The 20,017-nt window shown below is 51.0% G+C and overlaps 1 protein-coding gene across 3 annotated transcripts; it reads left to right on the top strand.

Moving 5' to 3' along the window:
• Positions 1-2,061: 2,061 nt before the first annotated feature.
• On the top strand, positions 2,062-19,493 carry TMEM53 (transmembrane protein 53). Of its 3 annotated transcripts, none has more exons than XM_065894710.1 (3): positions 2,062-2,122; positions 14,166-14,287; positions 18,933-19,493. In XM_065894710.1, exons 1-3 carry the CDS (start codon positions 2,062-2,064, stop codon positions 19,491-19,493), a joined length of 744 nt encoding a protein of 247 aa, XP_065750782.1. The 3 variants fall into 3 exon arrangements, with proteins under 3 accessions (XP_065750782.1, XP_065750772.1, XP_065750765.1); XM_065894700.1 differs by having other exon boundaries at positions 18,930-19,493; XM_065894693.1 differs by having other exon boundaries at positions 18,840-19,493.
• Positions 19,494-20,017: the final 524 nt, after the last annotated feature.

The raw sequence follows: 20,017 nt of genomic DNA, 5'->3' as shown, positions 1-20,017 counted from the left end.
GCGCTTCTCAGGGCTCTGTCCTAGGCCCTCTTCTCTTCTTACTCTACACATACTCCCTGGGCAAGCCCAACAAATCAATCCACTCATGTGGCTGCCATATAAGGCACAACAGACTGCACATTTTAATTTCCAGTTTAGACTTATCTTGCAAACTCTAGTCAGGCATACTCGGCTGCCTCTTGGACACCTCCACTTGGATGTCCCACTGGCACCTCAAACTCACCATGCCCAGAACTGACCCTCTCCTAAGAACTCTCCTTTCTGTTTGCCCAAGGCAGGAATTTAGAAGTCATTCTTCATTTTTGCTACTCACCCCATGTCCAAGCAGTCACCAAGGCCAGTTCTTTTAAACTCCTAAGTGTCTAAGGAATCCATCCCCTTTTCTTCAATCCTGTTACCTCTCCATGTTTCAGGCCACCATAATCCTTCCCCATTACTAAAACAACTTCCAAAACTGGTCTCCCTCCTTCTCCCAGTCCCCAATCCATTCTCTTCATTGATCTTTCTAAAACACATATCTGATTGTTACTCTTCCACTTAAAGCCCTGCAGCCTCCCCATTGTCCTTAGGATAAAGTCTAAGCTCTTGTGCTCATTGGTGTAAACTGCATTGGAAATTTTTTCCATCAGTAAGATCTACCCATAAGTTCAGAGCTGAGCGTGGTATCAAAGACCCTCCAGAATCTGGGCCTACCTGTTCCTCCAAGGTTGCTCTCCCATTAGTCTCTCCTCTGGCCAGGAAATGCTCATAATTCCTGGCACCGACCCCTCACTTTCCTCTCCTTTTATATATTTATTTATTTATTTTTGCCTGCGTTGGGCCTTTGTTGCTGCACGTGGGCTTTCTCTAGCTGTGGCGAGCGGGGTTTACTCTTCGTTGCAGTGAGTGGGCTTCTCATTGGGTGGCTTCTCTTATTGTGGAGCACAGGCTCTAGGCACACGGGCTTCAGTAGTTGTGGCTCACAAGCTCTAGAGTGCAGGCTCAGTAGTTGTGGCTCATGGGCTTTGTTGCTCTGCGGCATGTAGCATCTTCCCCGACCAGGGCTCGAACCCGTGTCCCCTGCATTAGCAGGCGGATTCTTAACCACTGCGCCACCAGGGAAGCCCTCACGTCCTCTCTTTGAGCCCTATAAGGTCTCATGTCTCCACAAGTCTTTCAAAACCCAGCTCAAGAGCCATCAGCACTGCCATAAATGCCCCTTCTAATTCTGAGCTCCTAAAATCCTTAGGGCCTACTCTTCTTGTAGTACTTACTCCTTGCACAGTATTGCAGTTGGCTCATGCATGATTTCTTTCCCTCTCCTTTTAAGACTTACGGAAGTCAGAGCCAAAAACTTAATCCTCACTAGAGTAGGTGGTCAGTAAATATTTTTTAAGCGCGTTGATAAATTTAAGAAAACTGTACCCTCTAGCCCCTTTATGTCCCGCTTATGTCCCGCACGAACAGGGCATTCGCTAGAAAATAGCACCTCCTTTGCATCCTCCCCATCTCACCAGTCAGAATATTCCTCGACCAGCTGGGTGGAGGATGGGCTGGCACGCATTCCTGTGGTCGTTTTGTACGGTTTTCTACCTCCAGCCCTCGGAGCTGCGGCTGGTAGAGGGTAGTAGAGATAGCTAGATGATGTAAGTCAAAGGGCACTGCTGTCCACCCGGTACGATAAGACACGGTTTAGGAAGGAAGACCCTCCCCAACCCCAGAACATAGCAACTCTCCCGCAGACCCTCTTACCTACACAGGAGGGTGGGGACTCTTCCTGACCGGCGTCTTGGCTGGCCAATACCTGACCCAGATCAAGCGAGTCAGCCAATGGCTGAGGGCCAGGGATAGAGCGGGGCGGGGCATGGTTGCTAGGGCCGAGCTAGCAGGGTGCTGCGTGAGGCCCCGAGAGAGACTCGGTGGTTGCTAAGGCGGGAGGTCACAGAGCGCGGCTCAGGGATTGGGTAGCGTCGAGGGAGGTGGGTGGTGATTGGGCGGTGCCCAGGAGGCCCCCCGGTGAGGTGCGGGAACGTGAGCGAGAGTTCCGGCCGGAGGCCCGAGCTGAGGGCCGGCGCCTTCATCATGGCCTCGGCCCAGCTGGACTACACCATCGAGATCCCGGATCAGCCCTGCCGGAGCCAGGGTATGGAACGAGGGTTGGGTCCAGTCGTTGGGAGGTGACCTAAGGAGTCTGTGGGTCTCAGGCGCAGCTGTGGCCCCGCCCCTCTTGCGGCCCTGTCCTCTCGCGGCCCACCCCCTCACGGGGGGGGGTCCCCCTCACCGCAGGTCCCAGACTTGGTCGGGTCCAGAGAGCCACACCCCCTAGTAAGCCCCTCCCCCAGAGTGCTCTTGGTGTCCGAGCCCCGCCCCTTCGCGGCGTCTACCCGACCCCTAACCCCGTAGGTTGTGGCCCTTCTTTCTGTCTCTTTAGTCGGAGTTCCCAGGCCCGTACCTTCGCTTCTCTCCTGGTAGCTGAAGGCCCTCCTGATTCCTTTGTTTGGGGTCGGGCTTCCCACTGCTAGCCTTTCTTCGGCAGTTGTGGTTAGGGGTCCCACCCATTATATTTCATCCACTATTTTCCTCGGGGTCCATGCAAAAGCCCAGGACACAGAGCCTTCATCCCTCCCTCCTCTGCACTCTCCTTGGCAGTGGTTACAGAGCCGCCTCTGCCATGAAATAGAAGTCTGCTCAAATCCTGACTCCTCCCTTTAGTAGCTGGCTGACCTTTGGCACGCTTCCAGCTCTGAACTTCGGTTTCCTCATCTGCACAGCTGGGGTACCAATAGTAACCTCCCTCCTAGGGTTGTTGGTTGCACAACTGAGATTATTTGTCTAAAGGACCCAGCATAATGCTTGGCACAGAGTGAGCTTAATGATTAGCTTTGTTTTCCTCTCTACAGTCATATCATTACAGAAGGATGTGTGGGAGGCTCCACAAAATTAGTAGCCTGTAGAACAGGTCTGGATCCCTGTCAGTGTGAGTCAGATTGGGGGCCCAGAGAATGGAAAGTTTGGCCCTGATTGGGAATCATGGTAGAGGAGCCTTGACATGCACCCCAGCCTAAGCTGCATGTCTTGCCTGCGTTACTCCACATGGTCTTCACACCTCCAGCTGCAGCTCAGCCTCTTCTATTGCCACCACAACCATCTTCCCAGTGCAGAGCTTTGATCTTATCACTGTTCTACATAAAACCCTTCAGTGGCTCCTTATTGCCCTCAGGATAAATCAAATCCAGATTCCTTAGCATGGTATAATTTAGCAGACCCTGCTTACCTCTTTGATCACTGTGTCCTTCCACTGTTCGACTTGAGTTTTATGTTCTAGCAACCCCAAACTGCTTGTGATTCTCCACACACTCCTTGCTTCTCTGCCTGTGCTCCCTCCATTTCTTCTGTCTGGAATGCCCTTTCCCTCTGCTGCCCCACACTGCCCCCTCGCTTCCCTAGTTCATTATTTAAGGCTTCGCTCAGATGTTACCTCTTTCAGGAGAGCCTTCCCAGACCCCTCCCATTGCATCTTGTGTTCCTTGGGTGGGGTCTAGGAGGGGAGAGCAACCCCTAGGCTCCCCCAGAACAGATGGCTCCAGACCAGCTGTATTTCCCTAGAGTCCTCTGTCATCTGAGGGCTCTTAGGCTTATAGATGTAAAAATGCTTTTGAAAAGTTTTGGCATCAGTGGGAGATAAAGCCAGTTAGTATTATTGCCCTTGGAGAACCTTCAGCTGCAAAGAGCTGGGGCTGCCTTCTGCATGGCCAGGAGGGCAGAAGTTCTCCTTCATCCCACGTGGGCAACCTGGCGATCTTGGCTTGCATTTCAGTTCTACCTCCTGCTGTTCTATGGCTTTGGCAAGTTATTGAACCTCTCTGAGCCTCAGATTCCCTGTTGTGAGGGTTAACAAGGTAGTGACTGGATGTGTGTGCCTGGCATGGAGCAGGTGCTCCGTTGGTATATTTCCTCCCCTTGTGGCTCCCCTCCCTGCTTCAGGGGGCTGGGTCCTAGAATTGGAGGAAATCTCAGGGGGCCACTTTGTCCTGCATCCTTCTCCTGGCATGAGAGCATGCTGTTGCCACCAGACCCTTCCCTGACAGGATGCTTCCTCCCAAATATCCTGGCCTGTTGGAGGCAACTGGGATTGTTAGAAAGCACTTCCCTTTCTTGAGCCACAATAGGCCTTCCTGTCATTTCTGCTTTCAGTTCAGCATTTGCTGTGTCCTGGCGATGGGTTAGTTGCTGGTGCCTCAGAAGTGACTCACACACAGACTCCTTCAAGGAGCTGTGGTTCTGGGGAGGGCTGAGGGCTTAGAAGCAGGGGGTTTCACAAAGATGTGGTAACCGCAGGGCTAGGAGGTCGTGGTGGGTGCAACACAGAGCAAGGTAGTCTCTCTTCCTCTCTTTTCAAGCTCATCTCTCTTCTCCAAGAGAAATACCTCCAGTGCCTTCAGTTGTTCCTCCTCTGGTGTGGTTCTAATAGCCTTCTCCTTCTGATTGCTCCTCTGCACTGGCTTTGGTTTCTCATTCCTTTCCCTCTCAAAGTGCATAGCCCAGAGCTGACCTCAAGGCGGTATGGCCCTCAGAAGGAAGTGACAGCACTGTGATCCCCTGAATCTGTTTTCTTCCTGTCTGCAGAGAGCTCCCCTCCAGGCTGACAGGGCTTCACAGAAAATCTTTGGGGGTCCAGAGATTGTCTCTCTTTTGCAATTACTGTTTAATGGTGGAGAAGTGTGTAGGACAGTCATATTTGGTTTCTGGAATTGCTTTTCCCCCCTAATTGAACATCAGAGCCACAGAGCCCAGCACTGCTGTGAGTTGATAGAAAGGCGAGCAGCTTCTGCTGGCACATCAGTTAGCTGGAAGGCAGCTACAGATCTGGGGTTGTTCAGAGCCCAGGGACCTTCTGCTGGGATTCCCACCAGCAAGTATCCATGGCTGTCTGGGCCAAATGAGTGTTGTCTGCCTGGTCCTTTGCTGAAGCTGATCCCTTGACCTAGCATTTCCCGCCATCCCACCCACTCCTCTTTGACCAGTGAACCCCTCACTCTCCTAAGTGAGAGTTGGGTATTCTCATCTCATTTCCTTGGGGAAGGTTCTGTTCTCAGGGCTCCCACAGCAGGGATCCCTGTCGTATTGCTGGAGGGTTTTGCTCAGTGTTGCTGGAGCCTGGCAAGGATGAAGTGCCAAATGAGCTGAAGGGAGTTGTTTGGCAGCACTTGGGCCCCGCCCAATTTGCTGTGCCATCCCAGGCCAGGGCTGTGCTGCCCCTCCTCCCAGCCAGAGAATGGTCAGCCAAGCCCTGCCCTGGGGCTCCTCTGCGGCTCACTGGCAGGCCAGCAGGCCTTCTTAAAGGCACCCTGTTGCTTTCATGTTCAGTAAACATTTTTTAGAAATAATTGATTCACAGAATTAATGAGGCTGGGACAAGGGGCTCACTCTTAGAGTACAAAGAAAGCCTTCCGTGGGGAGGGAGGGTGTCACAGAGAAGGGAAGTGATAGGTTTATTGTAGGCCCAGGCTTAATTGTCAGTCTGCTCTTCTGCTGAGCGCCTGCTGGGGTCGAAGAAATGTAGACCTTGTCTTGACCCCCAGGAAGTTTTCCCTGGCACCGGGGAAACAGTCTGGGGTGGACCACAGTCCAAACAACCATGGTGGGCCCCAGGGGTCAGCTGCCTTCCTGGAGTAGAGTGGCCTAAGCTGGACCTGGAGCTGCGGGAGGGCTGACAGGTAGATGGGGAGCAGCAGGAAGTGCAGAACTAGGGGCACTGGGGGGACTGGGAGTGGCCCGAGAGAGCAGGGCCCTGGCGGCAGGCCGCCGGGTGCTTTCAGGAGCCAGAGAGAAAATCTCAGGAGCTGTCATACCAGAGAGGCCTCAAAGGCCTGGGCGAAGGGTTGGGACTAGACCCTCTTCTTGTCTGTGGGGACCCCGTAGGTGCTTTTCTTTTTTAAACAGTGGAGTTTTGTTTATTTTTTTAATTACGGTATGTTTTCTTTCATACATTAATAAAAACCCTTCCTAATTTGTCTGCTTTATACCAGGCACCGTGCTAGGCCCTGGATCTGAGCTCCAGACGTGAAGGACCCTTTGCTGGCCTCCTTTGCCTGAGGTCTCTGTGGTTTCTGTTGCACTTACATTGTTGACCATGCCTGGCTCACATGCCAGGCCTGCCAGGAACCCCTCTTATGATTTTATTACTTCTCACGACCACCTTGTGAAGTAGGGAGTACTGTTATCCCGTCTTACAGATGAGGAACAGAAGCTCAGGGGAGGTGAAGTATCTTGCCCCAAGTTATCCCAGATTCCATCTTGGGAGCCTCACTCCAAAGCCTGTGCATGCAGATTTCAGTTGCCATCAGGAAGTACTGCCTGAATACAGTTCCATTTCTAGGAAACAATTAAGGACATGCAGGAAGAAAGAGGTGTCCATTAAAGTATTTTTGTAACAGCAAAAGATTGGAAACAACATCATGTCCAATAATGGGAGCTTGGTCACCATAAATTATGAAATATTCTGTAGCTGCTCTGCAGCCACTAAAAAGAATGGTGTAGAGATATATAAACCGACAGGGAGAGATGTTCACAACATATTGCTAAATTGAAGAAAGCAGATTACAAAAGCAGTATGGTTCCAATTTTATGAGATACTCATTTTCTGCTTTTTCTACAGTGAGCATGCGTTCCTCATTAAGTAATAATAACTTCAATTCATTGAACTCTTTCTTTGTGCCAGGGTAACATGCTAAGCCCTCAGTAGTCTCTATCTTATTCAGTCCTATGTATTATTATCCCCATTTCACAGATAAGGAAATTGAAGCTTAGAGAACTAGCTCAAGGTCTGTTTCATAGTTATTGGTGGCAGAACCAGAGACTTGAACCCAGGTATGGTTTTTTTTTTTTTTTTTTTTTTTTTTTTTGGTACGCGGGCCTCTCACTGTTGTGGCCTCTGCTGTTGCGGAGCGCAGGCTCAGCGGCCATGGCTCACGGGCCCAGCCGCTCCGTGGCATGTGGGATCTTCCCGGACCAGGGCACAAACCCATGTCCCCTGCATCGGCAGGTGGACTCTCAACCACTGCGCCACCAGGGAAGCCCCCCCAGGTATGGTTTTATACAGTATGCACTCCTAGATACCATGCTACTCTCCTATGCTGTTACTCCAAAAAAAAAAAAAAAGTAAATTTAAAATGAAGTAATTTGGTTTAAATATAGGAACTGTGAGACTCTAGAAAGTATTTCTTGGGAGTAGAGGAAATTGAGGATCCTTTTATTCCTTGTATTTTAAGAAGAAGACATAGGTTCTTTGTATTTTCGTTCTGGCTTGCAGAAGAAAAGCACATATTGTTCCACAGATTCTTACCTTGTCAGCCCTTTCCTTTGTCTTCCCCATATGCCCCTGGGATATACACAATCCAATTTATGCTTTAGTTTTATGACTTGAACTGTTGTACAATATAGTATGTATCTGTAATTCTTGTATTACTGGTGTCAGTGTTGTTTGTTGAGAAAAGTCCAGAGGACAGAGAGCCCATGGGATTAAATTGTTTTGTGGGGTACTCAAGAAGTGCCAGGGTTGAAAAGAGTACTTCTGCCTCGCCAAGGGGCTTCTGGGTATCCGTGATCTCTTTGACTTCTCAAGTGCTGTTGACTCTGCAGGACACCTCCCCCCACCCTTTTTAAAAAAATAATATTTTAACTCTCATTGCAAAAGTGATACATAGGGATTTTAGAAAGCGAGTAGAAAAAAAATCATGAAAAAGAAATTGCCTCTGATCCCAGAAATAATTGCTATTAATATTTGATGTATTTTTTCTATACATAAGTATGTGTAGGTATGTGTGTATGTATGTATATAGGTATTCTGTTGTATGTACTTCTTTGCAGCTTGCTTTTTCGCTTAATGTGTTACTGTTAATTCTTAAAATAATAACATTATTGAGATACAATTCACGTACCATAAAATTCACCCTTTTAAAATGTGCAATTCATTGGTTTTTAGTGTATTTACAAAATTGTGCAACTGTCACCACTGTCTAATTTCAGAGCATTTTCATCACCTCCAAAAGAAGCCCTGAACCATTAGCAGTCTCTTCCCATTTCCCCCTCCCTCCAGCTCCTGGCAGCCACTAATCTACTTTCTACTGTGTGGATTTGCCTATTCTGGACATTTCATATAAATGGAATCATGCAATATATGGTCTTTGTGTTTGACTTCTTTAACTTAGCATATGTTTTCAAGGTTCATCCATGTTGTAGCAGTGCTTCATTCCTTTTTATGACCAAATAATATTCCATTGAATAGATATACCACATTTTATTCATCCATTTACAGGCGATAGGCATTTGGATTGTTTCTACTTTTTGGCTATTGTGAATAATGCTGCAGTGAACATTCGTGTACAGGTTTTTGTGTGGACATATGTTTTCAGTTCTCTTGGGTATATACCTAGGAGTGGAAGTGCTGGGTCATATGGAAACTCAATGTTTAATTTTTTTTGAGGAACTGCCAAACTGCTTTCTAAAGTAGATGCACCATTTTTGCTTTCTCACCAGCAGTGTATGAGGGTTCTGAATGCTCCATATCCTCATCAACACTTGGTATTATCTGACTTTTTATTATAGCCATCCTAGTGGGTATAATGTGCTGTCTCGTGGTTTTGATTTTCATTTCCCTAATGACTGTGATGTTGAGCACCTTTTCATGTTCTTATTGGCCATTTGTACATCTTATTTGGAGAAATGTCTTCAAATCCTTTGCCCATTTTAAAGTTGGGTTATTTGTCTTTTTATTTTTGAATTGTGAGAGTTTTTTTATGTATCCTGGATACAAACCCCTTATCAGATATATGATTTGCAAAAATTATCTCCCATTCCGTGGGTTTCTTCATTTAAAAATTTTTTTTATTTATTTATTTTGGCTGCATTGGGTCTTTGTTGCTGCGCGTGGGCATTCTCTAGTTGTGGTGAGCGGAGGCTACTCTTCGTTGAGGTGCACGGGCTTCTCATTGCGGTGGCTTCTCTTGTTGCGGAGCATGGGCTCTAGGTGCATGGGCTTCAGTAGTTGTGGCACGCGGGCTGTAGAGAACAGGCTTAGTAATTGTGGCGCGCGGGCTTAGTTGCTCCACGGCACGTGGGATCTTCCCGTACCAGGGCTCAAACCTGTGTCCCCTGCATTGGCAGATGGAGTCTTAATCACTGCGCTACGGTTTCTTCACTTTTTGATGGTGTCCTTTGATGTTCAAAAGTTTTCAGTTCTAATGAAGTCTATTTTTTCTTTTATTCCTTGTACTTTTAGTCACGTCTAAGAAACCATTCCCTAATCCAAGGTCACAAAGATTTACTCTTACATTTTCTTCTAAGAGTTTTATAGTTTTAGCTCTTACATTTATGTCTATGATCTGCTTAATGTATTACAGACTATTTCCATATGATTAAACATTTTTCTTTCATAGAAGTAGAATTACTAAGTCAAAGAATGCATGTTTTTTGAGGCTTTTAATACATGTTCCAAAATTGTTGTGATTCTCTTCTCCCTATCATTTCCTTCCCCCTTCCTACCTGTCCCCCACTGCTCTGGTTCAGGCATTTGCCAACTCTTGCCTGGCATGTTACAGTAGTAACACGACGTGTTCTTAACGGGCCCTTTCAGTGTAGTGGATAAACACAGTGGCGTGGTGATGGAGGTGCTGTGACAATACAGAGGAGGGGCATCTAACCCAGTCTAGTGATGAAGGGGCTGGGGAGGGCATCAAGGGGGGCTTCTTGGATGTCAACAGTGAGCTGACTCGGCAGGTGGCGTGGGCATTAGCAAAGCATAACATGGAGCATCAGCCTCCAGGGCTGGGGAGTGAGGAGCATGTGCAAGGTCCTGGAGGTGGGGAGTAGTGTGGCATGGTGGTCCAGAGATGGATGCTGGCTGTGCCACTTCCTGGCTGTGTGTTTTGGGGGAAAAAGACACCCTCTCTGTGTTTTAGTTTTCCTATCTGTAAAACGGGGATAGCAATAGTAGCTAACTCCTAGGGTGGTCAAGGGACCAAATGAGGCAGCGTATGTTGAGGTTCTGACTGTGATGGCCAGTCCCTGAGGAGGAGCAGGTGGAAGAGGTTGGTGTTGGATCTGTTGATATACAGAGGCAGCCATGTGTACGGGTTTGGAGCTGAGTGGAAAGAGATTTGGTTAAGACTTGTTTTTTTTACCCAGGGGGCCCCCTGGGGTAGTGGTGATGAGCTAGTCTCTGGGTCAGACCACCTGAGTTTGGATTCCAGCTTCACTGCTTATTAGTTGTGTAACCTTGAACAATTATATACTATCTCTGTGGCTTAGTTTTTAATCAGTAAAATGCGAATAATAACAGTACCTTGTTTGTACGATTGTTGTGAGGATTAAATGAGTTGATATATAAAGTGCTTCGAATAGTGCCTGACACAATTCTCTTTTTGCTGTTATCGTTATTGTTTTTCTTGGTGATGGCAAAGAGGGGGAGGTAGGAGCTAAAGGAGTTGTGGAATTCAGAGAGGTTTGTGGTGGTTTAGGACCAAGGTGGGTTTGATTGCCTGTGCAGGGCTGTGGTAAGTCCTGGTGTAGAAGTGGGAGACAGAGCCAGTGCCCGAGTCTTCAGTGCCTGAGGGGCAGTGGCCAGAGGCCAGGAGATGTCAGCAGTGGGAGGGGGAGAGGGAGATGACCAGTGGAAGGAGCATAAAAGGAGCAGGGGCTTTTACAGAGAATGGAGGAATCATGACCCGGAGGTGGCAATAAATAACAATAGCCATAGCTCTTACTTTTATTACTCTGGAAAGGGCAATGGGTAACAAGAAGAATGCCAGCTCTTTCTCCTTGGATCTATCCTTCAGTTTGCAGCCATGTGTTCGTTCATTCAGCATGTTTCCGCTGAGTGCCTAGACAGGCCAGCTACAGTGCTGGGCACCGGGAATGTGGCGCTGAACGCGACAAACCCAGGTCCTGCCTTCACAAAGCCTACTGGCTGAGGGGAGACGGACATTATACGAGTAATTGTGCAAGTCATTAATCAATACAGACTGGATCATGCCACTCCCCCAGTTCCAGAATCTTCATTCGCTCTCCACTGCTCCGGATAAAATCCTGACTCCTAAGCATGGCTTGGGGGACTTTCAGGATCGGACCCCAGTCCCACTCTTGGCAGCTCTCCTGCCCACTTCTGCTCCCTCTTCCAGGCTTCTAGCCTCCTAGGACTGCTTGCCGTGCCCCAGAGCAACTGTAACATCTCCATCGTCCCCTGCCCCTGCTCATGCCCTTTCTCCACCTGGCATGCTCCTACGGTCCGTCAAGGCCAGCACAGCAAGCGAGTCTTCCTGTGGGAGGCCTTTCCCGGTCACGATCACTCTCTCAGCCATGTTCCCGGAGCATCTTGGACTTTTCTGGTTTATAGTGCTCCATGTCTAGAATCAGAGTGGGCAGCGTGGCTCCAGTGGGAGGAGGTCATGACAAAGGCTCTGAGTTAGGAATGGGCGTGGAGAGGGGGCCCTGGGAAGAGACTGTGTCGGGGGCGTGGGAGATGCCTGTGGGTAGGAGGAGCACCTTGTGGTTCAGGGGGGTGGCCGCAAATGCCTGGCTGGAGTAGAAGGACAAATTCCCTCCTTTTAGGAATGTTATGGAAAGCTTGGGCTCTGGGAAGAGGCAGTGTGTCCAGGGTGTCCGTATTCTGAGTTTCTCCGTGGAGATGTGTGTCTGGTGAAGAGTCAGTTCTGCCTGAGTTGGTGAAGCCAAGGGTGCTGGCAAAACCTGCAGTGGAGCAAAGTGGAGTTATAGAGCCCAGCTGTGGGGTGAGGGGCAGCTCAGAGGCCCGGCAGAAGTGTCTGAACCTTCCCGGACTGGGAATGCCCCACCACTGCTGGTAAGGGCGGCCACCAGGGGATGTGACCGCCCCTGGCTGCCTTCTCTCTTTTTGAGATAAACCCCCAAACCCTTTGCTGGTGTCTTGGTGGTGGTACCTGGAGGGGAGCCCCATAGGCTGGGGGAGGGGAGCCCATTCTCAGACAGCTGCACAGAGCTTAGGGAGCCTCCCTGGGGCAAGTCTCAGAAATCCAGCTGCTGGACCTCAGAGGGTCAAAGGCAGATCCAAACTGTAGCTGTTGATTACCACGCATGAGGCTGCTGCAGCCTGAGCTTTACGGGTAGTCATTGCCAGCAAGGTTGGGCCAGCGCCCCAGTGAGGCCCAGATAGAGCCTCTCCACCAGAAAGGCTAGTGCAGGCGAAGAGCTGCCCTGGCCAAGGACAGGAGGCCACCAGGCCAAGAAAGGTGGTGAGAATATTTAGAGTGGCCTGGTTAGAGCTGTGGGACCATCTCTCTTATCAGAGGCTGAGGCCGGTGTCAGGGGAGCCTGGGACGGCTGGCAGGGGTCAGCAAGGGACTGAGGTGCTGGGAGCTCCTGGTCCAGGCTGAGTTGCAACTCAGTCTGGCATCCCCATGGGTGCAGGCAGTCAATCTCCAAAGGCCGGAGTTGCCACTGCTGGAGAGCAGGAACACTGAACTTTTCAATCACATTAATTTCCATGGGAAATTGTTGTCTTCCTTTTGTCCAAAGGTTAGTGATTTATATTTACCATCCTCTTAACTGGCCTTGAAATTTACTGTCGCCAGGTCACCACCAGCATCCGTAAATCTTAGGGTGGCAGCTGAGCATAGCCAAGTGGTTTGATCCTTGGAAGGGTACACCCTGGTCCTTTCAGAAGAGCAGATAACTAGCAACAGACAGTCTGTGCACAGAAGTCGCCCCAAGGAGGGTGGGTACTCACTTGGCAGGGGAAATGAGATGAGGTCTGACCGACAAGGTTGCAGGGAGGCCTTCTGAAGCAGCCAAGGAGGAGGCAGGTGGCTTGTGCCTTGGCACATCACCGAAGGAGATGAGCTTCTAGTTGTGGACGGGGCTGGTGGCAGAAGAGGTCTCAAGTGACTTAGCTAGGATGGGGAGCAGGGACCAGATTCCCAGCTCTACACTTCCTGTGTGACCTTAGGCAAGTAACTTTACCACTCTGTGCCTCAGTTTCCTCATCTATAGTAATATTACTTGTATTGTTGTTGTGAGGGTTAAACCTCAGTAAATACTGGCTGTTATTCTTCTCTGTCAGGACGGGGTGGGTGGTTTGGTAGAGGCCGCCAGAGTCTGTCTGCTTCACTTCCCTGCTTATACTGCCCTATCCATTTCTCCTTTTTTTTTTTTTTAATAATTATTTTATTTATTTATTTATTTTTGGCTGCGCTAGGTCTCTGTTGCTGTGCGCGGGCTATCTCTAGTTGTGGCAAATGGGGGCTACTCTGTTGCGGTGTGCGGGCTTCTCATTGCAGTGGCTTCTCTTGTTGCAGAGCACAGGCTCTATGCATGCGGGCTTCAGTAGTTGTGGCGCACGGGCTTAGTTGCTTCGTGGCATGTGGGATCTTCCCGGATCAGGGCTCGAACCCATGTCCCCTGCATTGGCAGGCAGATTCTTAACCACTGCGCCACCAGGGAAGTCTCCCATTTCTCCTTTTAAAGACCTCTTCTTCCGTCTGCTCATGGAATTAGGACAGCAACTGGCAAACTTTTTCTGTAAAGGGCGGTATCTTAGGCTTTGTGAACTGCGTGGTCTCTGTTGCAGCTACTCCACTCTGCTGTTTAGCTTGAAAGCAGCCGTAGACATTATGTAAATGAATGAGCTGGGCTGTATTTCAATAAAACTTTATTTGTGGACACTGAAATTTAAGTTTCATATGATTTTCACATCACAAAATCTTCTTTTGATTTTTAAACAAAAACATTTTAAAATGTAAAAAACATTATTAGTTTTAGTTCGAAGGTCATATGAAAACAGATCATGGGTCGAATTTGGCCCATGGCTTGTAGTTTGTAGATCCCTGGATTAGAAGGTGAAATTGCATGGTGGAAGTATTTATTCACTTTTCTCACCTGGGCTATGTCTTTGAGTCACTAAAGAAAGGGGCCCTCGGGTGGGTTTTTCCAGTTACCCTGCAGTGCCTCCTGAGAAGCCTAAAAGCCAGTTGAAGTGAAGGACAGAGGAAGGAGCCCCCTGGGAACCTGAGGCACAGGGACCGGCAGGATGCCTGGGCCTGGCACCTGGCGCTCCCCTGCCAGCAGCCCGAGTAGCGCTGGCTCTGGATTGGCCAGTCACCCCCACCCCGAACCCTAGCTCCAGGGATGACAGTCTCATCCTGCTTGTGTTTCAGAGAACAGCCCCAACCAAGGCGGGAAGGAGGCGGGGACTCGACAGCCTTTGGTGATTCTCTTGGGCTGGGGTGGCTGCACGGACAAGAACCTGGCCAAATACAGCGCCATCTACCACAAAAGGGTGAGTACTGCAGGTGTGCGGACGCCCAGTGCGCTGGGGCCGCTCTGCGGGGTTCTCCCAGCTTTGGCTGCCCTCATCTCCAGGCTGCAGTGGAGGCTGACCACCAGTCAGCCCAGGAAGGCCTGGGAATGGCACCAAGAATAGCCTGTGAGGAAGACGCTGGGCTCGTGGGGACTTGGGCAGGATTATCCACCCTTTGCAGCCAGCTCTGTGGCCTGGTCTGTCCCCTTCAGCCCCCTGACCTGCTCCCCCTCCTTCCTCCCCAAGCCCCACAGTGGACAGCCCATCCCAGATGTGCTCCCAGCTGCGGAGTCAGCCCAGACCTCAAGTCTCTGTTGGCTAGTGCTGCCTCTCTGGGCAGCAGGAACCTGGGCCGGGTGTGCTGGGCATAGTCTGGACTCCTGGGGCTTTCTCCTTTTCTGACCAGGTGAGTTTCTGTCTTAGGGCTGACCATGACCCCTCACGTTTCCAGAGTAGAAGGGCCTCTTGGAAGAGAGATTCAGGACTGCGGTTTCCTTGCTTCATCTTAGGAGGCACCAAGAGTTGTATGTAGAGGCTGTGGTTATTGGAGAGAGCCTTGGGAGGGCCTGGTTATATCTGGGAAGCCCCTTTCACAGCTTTGGCCGCTGGCCTGACCCTGCCCTCCTCAGCCCAGACCTCCCAAAGCAGGGAGGCATCAGTACAGACCCCCAGCCACCAGCTGGAAGCCCTGCACTGAGGAGGAATGGCAGTCACCTGGGAGAAGGGCCAGCTGGGGCCCCCTCCTCTCAGCCTCCCTCCACTGACCCACGTCTGTGCTGTGCCCCAGGTGTGTGGTGGCCCTGGAATGGGAGAGGAGTTGGAGGAAAGATGTAGTTCTGAGCTTGAGGCCTCCCCTCAACCAACAAGCCTGGTCCTCTGGCATTGCCTTATTCCTTAAGTAGTTTCAGCTGCTTCTGAATTCTACTTACTGGGTGAGGCTGGTTTGGCTTCTCCATTAGACTAAGATCCTTGAGGGCAGGCAGAGGACTGGGAATAGGTGAGTGTGGCCAGAACAGAGGACAAAAGAAAGGGCAAGTGTGAAGAGATGAGGCTGGGAGGGTCCTCAGGGGACTAAACAGGGGTGTGATGTTAGACTTGTACTTCTGAGAGTCCCTCACTGCTGAGTGGGGAAAGGATTGTGGGGGCCAGGACCAGAGGCTGGGAAGTGAGTTTGTTGAGGTGGCCAGGACCTTGGGGCTGGTGGTGCTGGTGGAGGGAAGTTGATGGATCAAGGAGGGAAGTTGATGGATCAAGGAAGTTGATGTTAGGAGGTAGAGTGGTCATTGGATGAGAGATTGTGTGTGGGCACAGGGATAGGGAGGGGTCTGGGTAATGCCAGGTTTCTGGCTGCAGCAGATCCTGGGTTCTTTGAAACAAGGAGCACTAGAAGAGAAGCCGTGGGCTCTGGGGTGGATGAGATTTCCCCCAGGGAGTGTGTAGAGGGCAAGGAGAAGAGGCCCAGGACAGAACCCAAGCTTAAAGGAGCAGAAGACGAAGAGGGTCCCACGTGGAAAGGAGGAGTGGCTACAGATGGACAAGAAAACTCAGGGAAATGTGATGGAATCCACAGGAAGAGAGTCTTAGGGAAATGGACCACTGTCGAGGGAGAGAGGAAAGATGTTCTTGGGGCAGACGGCATGGGAGGAAGTGATGGAGTGGAGGGAGGAAGTGATCCCAGGGAAGGCAGAGGGGTTGAGGTGGCAGCGCTCGTTGGCAGGGGGTTGTCTGGGAAAGGAGTGGGTGCCTTTACCCCCTGGTCAGGAGGATAAGATGGGGGTAGAGAAAAAAATTTTCCAACCCCAAACTCCTGATACTTTATTATTTAAAAGAATATAAAAACGTCCTAGTCTGTCCCCTAGAGATCACCTCTATTTAGCCTTAGTATATATCCTTTCAGCTTTTTTTTCTGTTTGTGCATCTTTTCTTTACTTAAATAAGATCTCTTGAATACACTATTTTATATCCTGCTTTTTTTCGGACCATGATCTCCACCATCCCATGTTAATACATTTTAATCTCATCGAGTTTCCAGTCCATATTCAGATTCTCTGATAGTCGCCAAAGTGTCCTTTACAGTTGATTTTCCCGAACCAGGGTCCAATCCAGGATCGCCCATTGCATCTAGTTATTTCGTTCCTTAAGTCTCTTATAAGTCTAGAACAGTCCATTTTTTCCTGTTTCTGTCTTATTGAAGAGCCAGGGCTATCAGAGAGTGTTTCTAAGCGCTCGTAATCCCAAATGCTGCCGGAAGGAAAGTACGGTGGGGACCGAAAGGTGTCATGGGATTTAGCCATTCGGGAGAACTTGGGCGACCATGGTAAGAGCAGTGCAGCTGTCAGAGTGGAGTCAGTGGGAGGGGACCAGGTGGAGAGGGTGTCAAAGTTTGGGAAGGTGAAGAAAGTGTGGGACAGAGTTAGAGGGGAACATGGTGGGAAGGCAGAGGCTTTAATTTTTTTTAATGAGATCGGTTTGAGCAGGAATCTGGAACGAGGAAGAGACTGAAAGTACAGGAGAGTGAGGTGAGGGCAGATGGATCAGGCTGGGACCGAGCATGTGTGGAGATGGAGAGATGGTTGGCTTCAGGGGAGAGGGAAGAGACTGGGATTGGACAGCCAGTGAGAGCCCGGCCCTTGGTGCAGGGGGGTTCCAGGAGCATCTGACTCGGGAGGTGGCAGCAGAGATGGAAACCTCAGAGCGAGGCCCAGGGAAGCTTGGTGTATGTGCCCTTCCTTCACAGGGGGTGTTGGGCGTTCACAAGGCAAGCTCTGTGCATGCACTCATGGGTGACGTGGAGGTGGAGGGCACATGCACCCTCAGAGACGGTGAGTTCCCAGGACTTGCTGCTGAGTTTATGCCTGTATCAACAGGTAGTGCTGCATGGGAATGCTTCTGGGGAGAAGCGTGTGTGGGCGTGTGTGCACGCACATGTGTGGGCTCCTGAAGGTAGTACGTACAGTGGTGTGTGCACTGTGGGTGTGCGTTGGTGGCTGTGCTTTTTTGTGCACTTCACAGGTGGTGCAGTGGGTGCCATGGGTGTCTGCATCTGTGGGGTGTGAGGCGGACAAGGCTGTGTTTAGTCCCAAGGGTCGTGTGTGTGTGGTGGTGGTGTGGAGTATGTTTGCGTTCGTGGGCGATGCTGTGTGTAAGTTGAGGGTGGGTGGAAAGCACCCTCTGGGGAGTTGGATCAGAGCTCTTTGTGAAATTTTCCAGATCTGCGGGGCCAGGTAGCATCCGTGACCCCCCCTGCAGAGTCTTGGGAGGGGTGCTTAGGTACGTTAGGGTCTTGGTGAGAGCAGAGCCAGGAGGAGTTGGGGCACATGTGATCACAGTCAGCGGGAGGGGACAAGGTCAGGAGGCTGATGGCAGGGTTACCTCAGCTGACCATCTCTCTCTGGCTCTGGGTCATTCGAGTACTGCGCACATGTAATTTTCTCCTTGTTATTACTCCTACCACCACTAATGACTGCTGTTCTTAGCTGAGGACTCTGTGCCAAGTGCTGTTTTGGGCACTCGAGGTACGTTTTTTCGTTTCATTTTCACCACAATCCCATGAGATGGATGTTATCCCAACTTACAGCTGGGAATGCAGACTCAGAAAGATGAAGATGTTCATAAGTGCTGGTCCCAGGAATTGAGCCCAGAACTGTCCGACCCCAGAGCCTGCCTAACTCAGATTCCCCCGACGAGGGGCCCTTTGTCTCTGGCACATGTTAACGAGAGAGGATTAGGACTCAGAGTGGCTTTGGCTGCCTGTTCTAACTGGCCTAGAAGGGGATCTGTGTGGAGACCTTGAGGTGTACTTGACCCAGGCATTGAGGGGTACAGAGGCCTAGAGAGAGTTTAGCTAAGATTTTAGAATTTGAGGAACAACGGAGTTTACTGTATTTGGAATTTCAGGGAGAGTGAGGAGTGATCCCAGGCCTTGGAACCAGACATTTGGGAGTATGGCCTCTGTTCTCAGGGCCCTGTGGGAAGGTGGCAGTGGCCAGAGACTGATGCCATGTGGGCCTGGCTCACGGGTGGCCTCTGGTGGTCAAGGCTGGACCTGCAGGCTGTCTCGGGTGTTGGGTCTTGTGGGGATACCTGTCTGTCCCTGGGAAGTAGGGACAGGCAAGAGCAGAGTCGCTGTAGCAGGGTGTAGCCAAGCAGTGAGGCCTTAAAGGTGCCAGAGTTGAGCAGATGAGGGTGCAGGGTCAGGGGTGGGAGGGAGACAGGGAGCGGACCAGAGTGAGGAGGCTTCCTTCTGGTCAGCCCAGATGTTTCCAAAGTGAGCTCTGGGCTCCAGGCCTCGCATACCATCCCAGGCTGAGGGGGCTTGGCCAGCATGAAGTGCTTATTCCACAAATGGGCCTGGAGTGGACCTTCCTGTGTCTAGGAGAGGTGAGCTGTTGCCCAGACTGCAGCAGGGCCTGGAGCACTGCCAGCTTATGGGCCTGTGGAAATTGGAGATGCTGGACCCCTCTGACCTTAGCTGCTCCCCACCTCCCCACCCCATCCCCGAGGATAGACAGGGCCTCTCTCCTCTCCTCAGGGCTGCATCGTGATCCGATACACAGCCCCCTGGCACATGGTCTTCTTCTCTGAGTCCCTGGGCATCCCTTCACTTCGTGTCTTGGCCCAGAAGCTGCTTGAGCTGCTCTTTGATTACGAGGTTGAGAAGGAGCCCCTGCTCTTCCACGTCTTCAGCAACGCCGGCATCATGCTGTACCGATATGTACTGGAGCTCCTGCAGACCCACCGGCGCTTCTGCCACCTGCGTGTGGTGGGCACCATCTTTGACAGTGGGCCTGGCGACAGCAACCTGCTGGGGGCTCTGAGGGCGCTGGCAGCCATCCTGGAGCCCCGGCCTGCCGTGCTGCGCCTGCTGCTCCTGGTGGCCTTTGCCCTGGTGGCAGTCCTGTTCCACGTCCTGCTGGCGCCACTCACCTCCCTCTTCCACACCCACTTCTATGACAGGCTGCTCGACGCAGCCTCTCGCTGGCCAGAGCTCTACCTCTACTCCAGGGCCGACGAGGTGGTCCTGGCCAGGGACGTGGAGCGCATGGTGGAGGCACGCCTGGCGCAGCGGGTCCTGGTGCACTCTGTGGACTTCAAGTCATCTGCACACGTCAGCCATCTCCGTGACTACCCTACTTACTACACGAGCCTCTGTGTCAACTTCATGCGCAGCTGCGTCCGGTGCTGAGGTCCTTGCCCTACCCACCTCACCTCTGCTCCAGAAATAAATGCCTGACACCTTCCCATAACCTACATGCATGGGTGGGGTCCTCTTCTGGTTCAACTCCCTGCAGCCCTCTGGGACTTTATGGTCCTCCAGGTAGAGAATTTCCATGGGCCTCTGTCCTGGGGACTGTGGTGGTCTGCTTATCCCAGGATTCTTGGGGCAGGAGTGCCTGCGCAGGTCTCTGCGGAAGCCTAGCAGTGGTTGTGTTTGGATAAGTGCAACAGGCTGCTGACTCCTGTGGCATTTAGGCTGTGAAGGGTTAATAAAGCTGCGGGTGGGGGGTAGGGGTGAGGATGAGCCCCAGCATTGAGTTCTGATTCCTTGAATAGAAGGTGAGCTTTGCAGGGAGGTGCCAGAGGGTAGGGGCAGGCTGGGGCAGGGGCTGTGATCTGTGCTCCCAAGTCCCGGAAGGGCAGAGCCCCACAGCATGGAGTGCCGTCCCTGTGGATCCCATTTAGCAGTTCACTCAGGCTTCTCATTGCCAG

This window comes from Phocoena phocoena, chromosome 1, assembly GCF_963924675.1.
Source record: "Phocoena phocoena chromosome 1, mPhoPho1.1, whole genome shotgun sequence".
Taxonomy (NCBI): Eukaryota; Metazoa; Chordata; class Mammalia; order Artiodactyla; family Phocoenidae; genus Phocoena; species Phocoena phocoena.
Note: the sequence above shows the minus strand (reverse complement) of the source record. Positions and strands in the feature narration are given on the sequence as shown.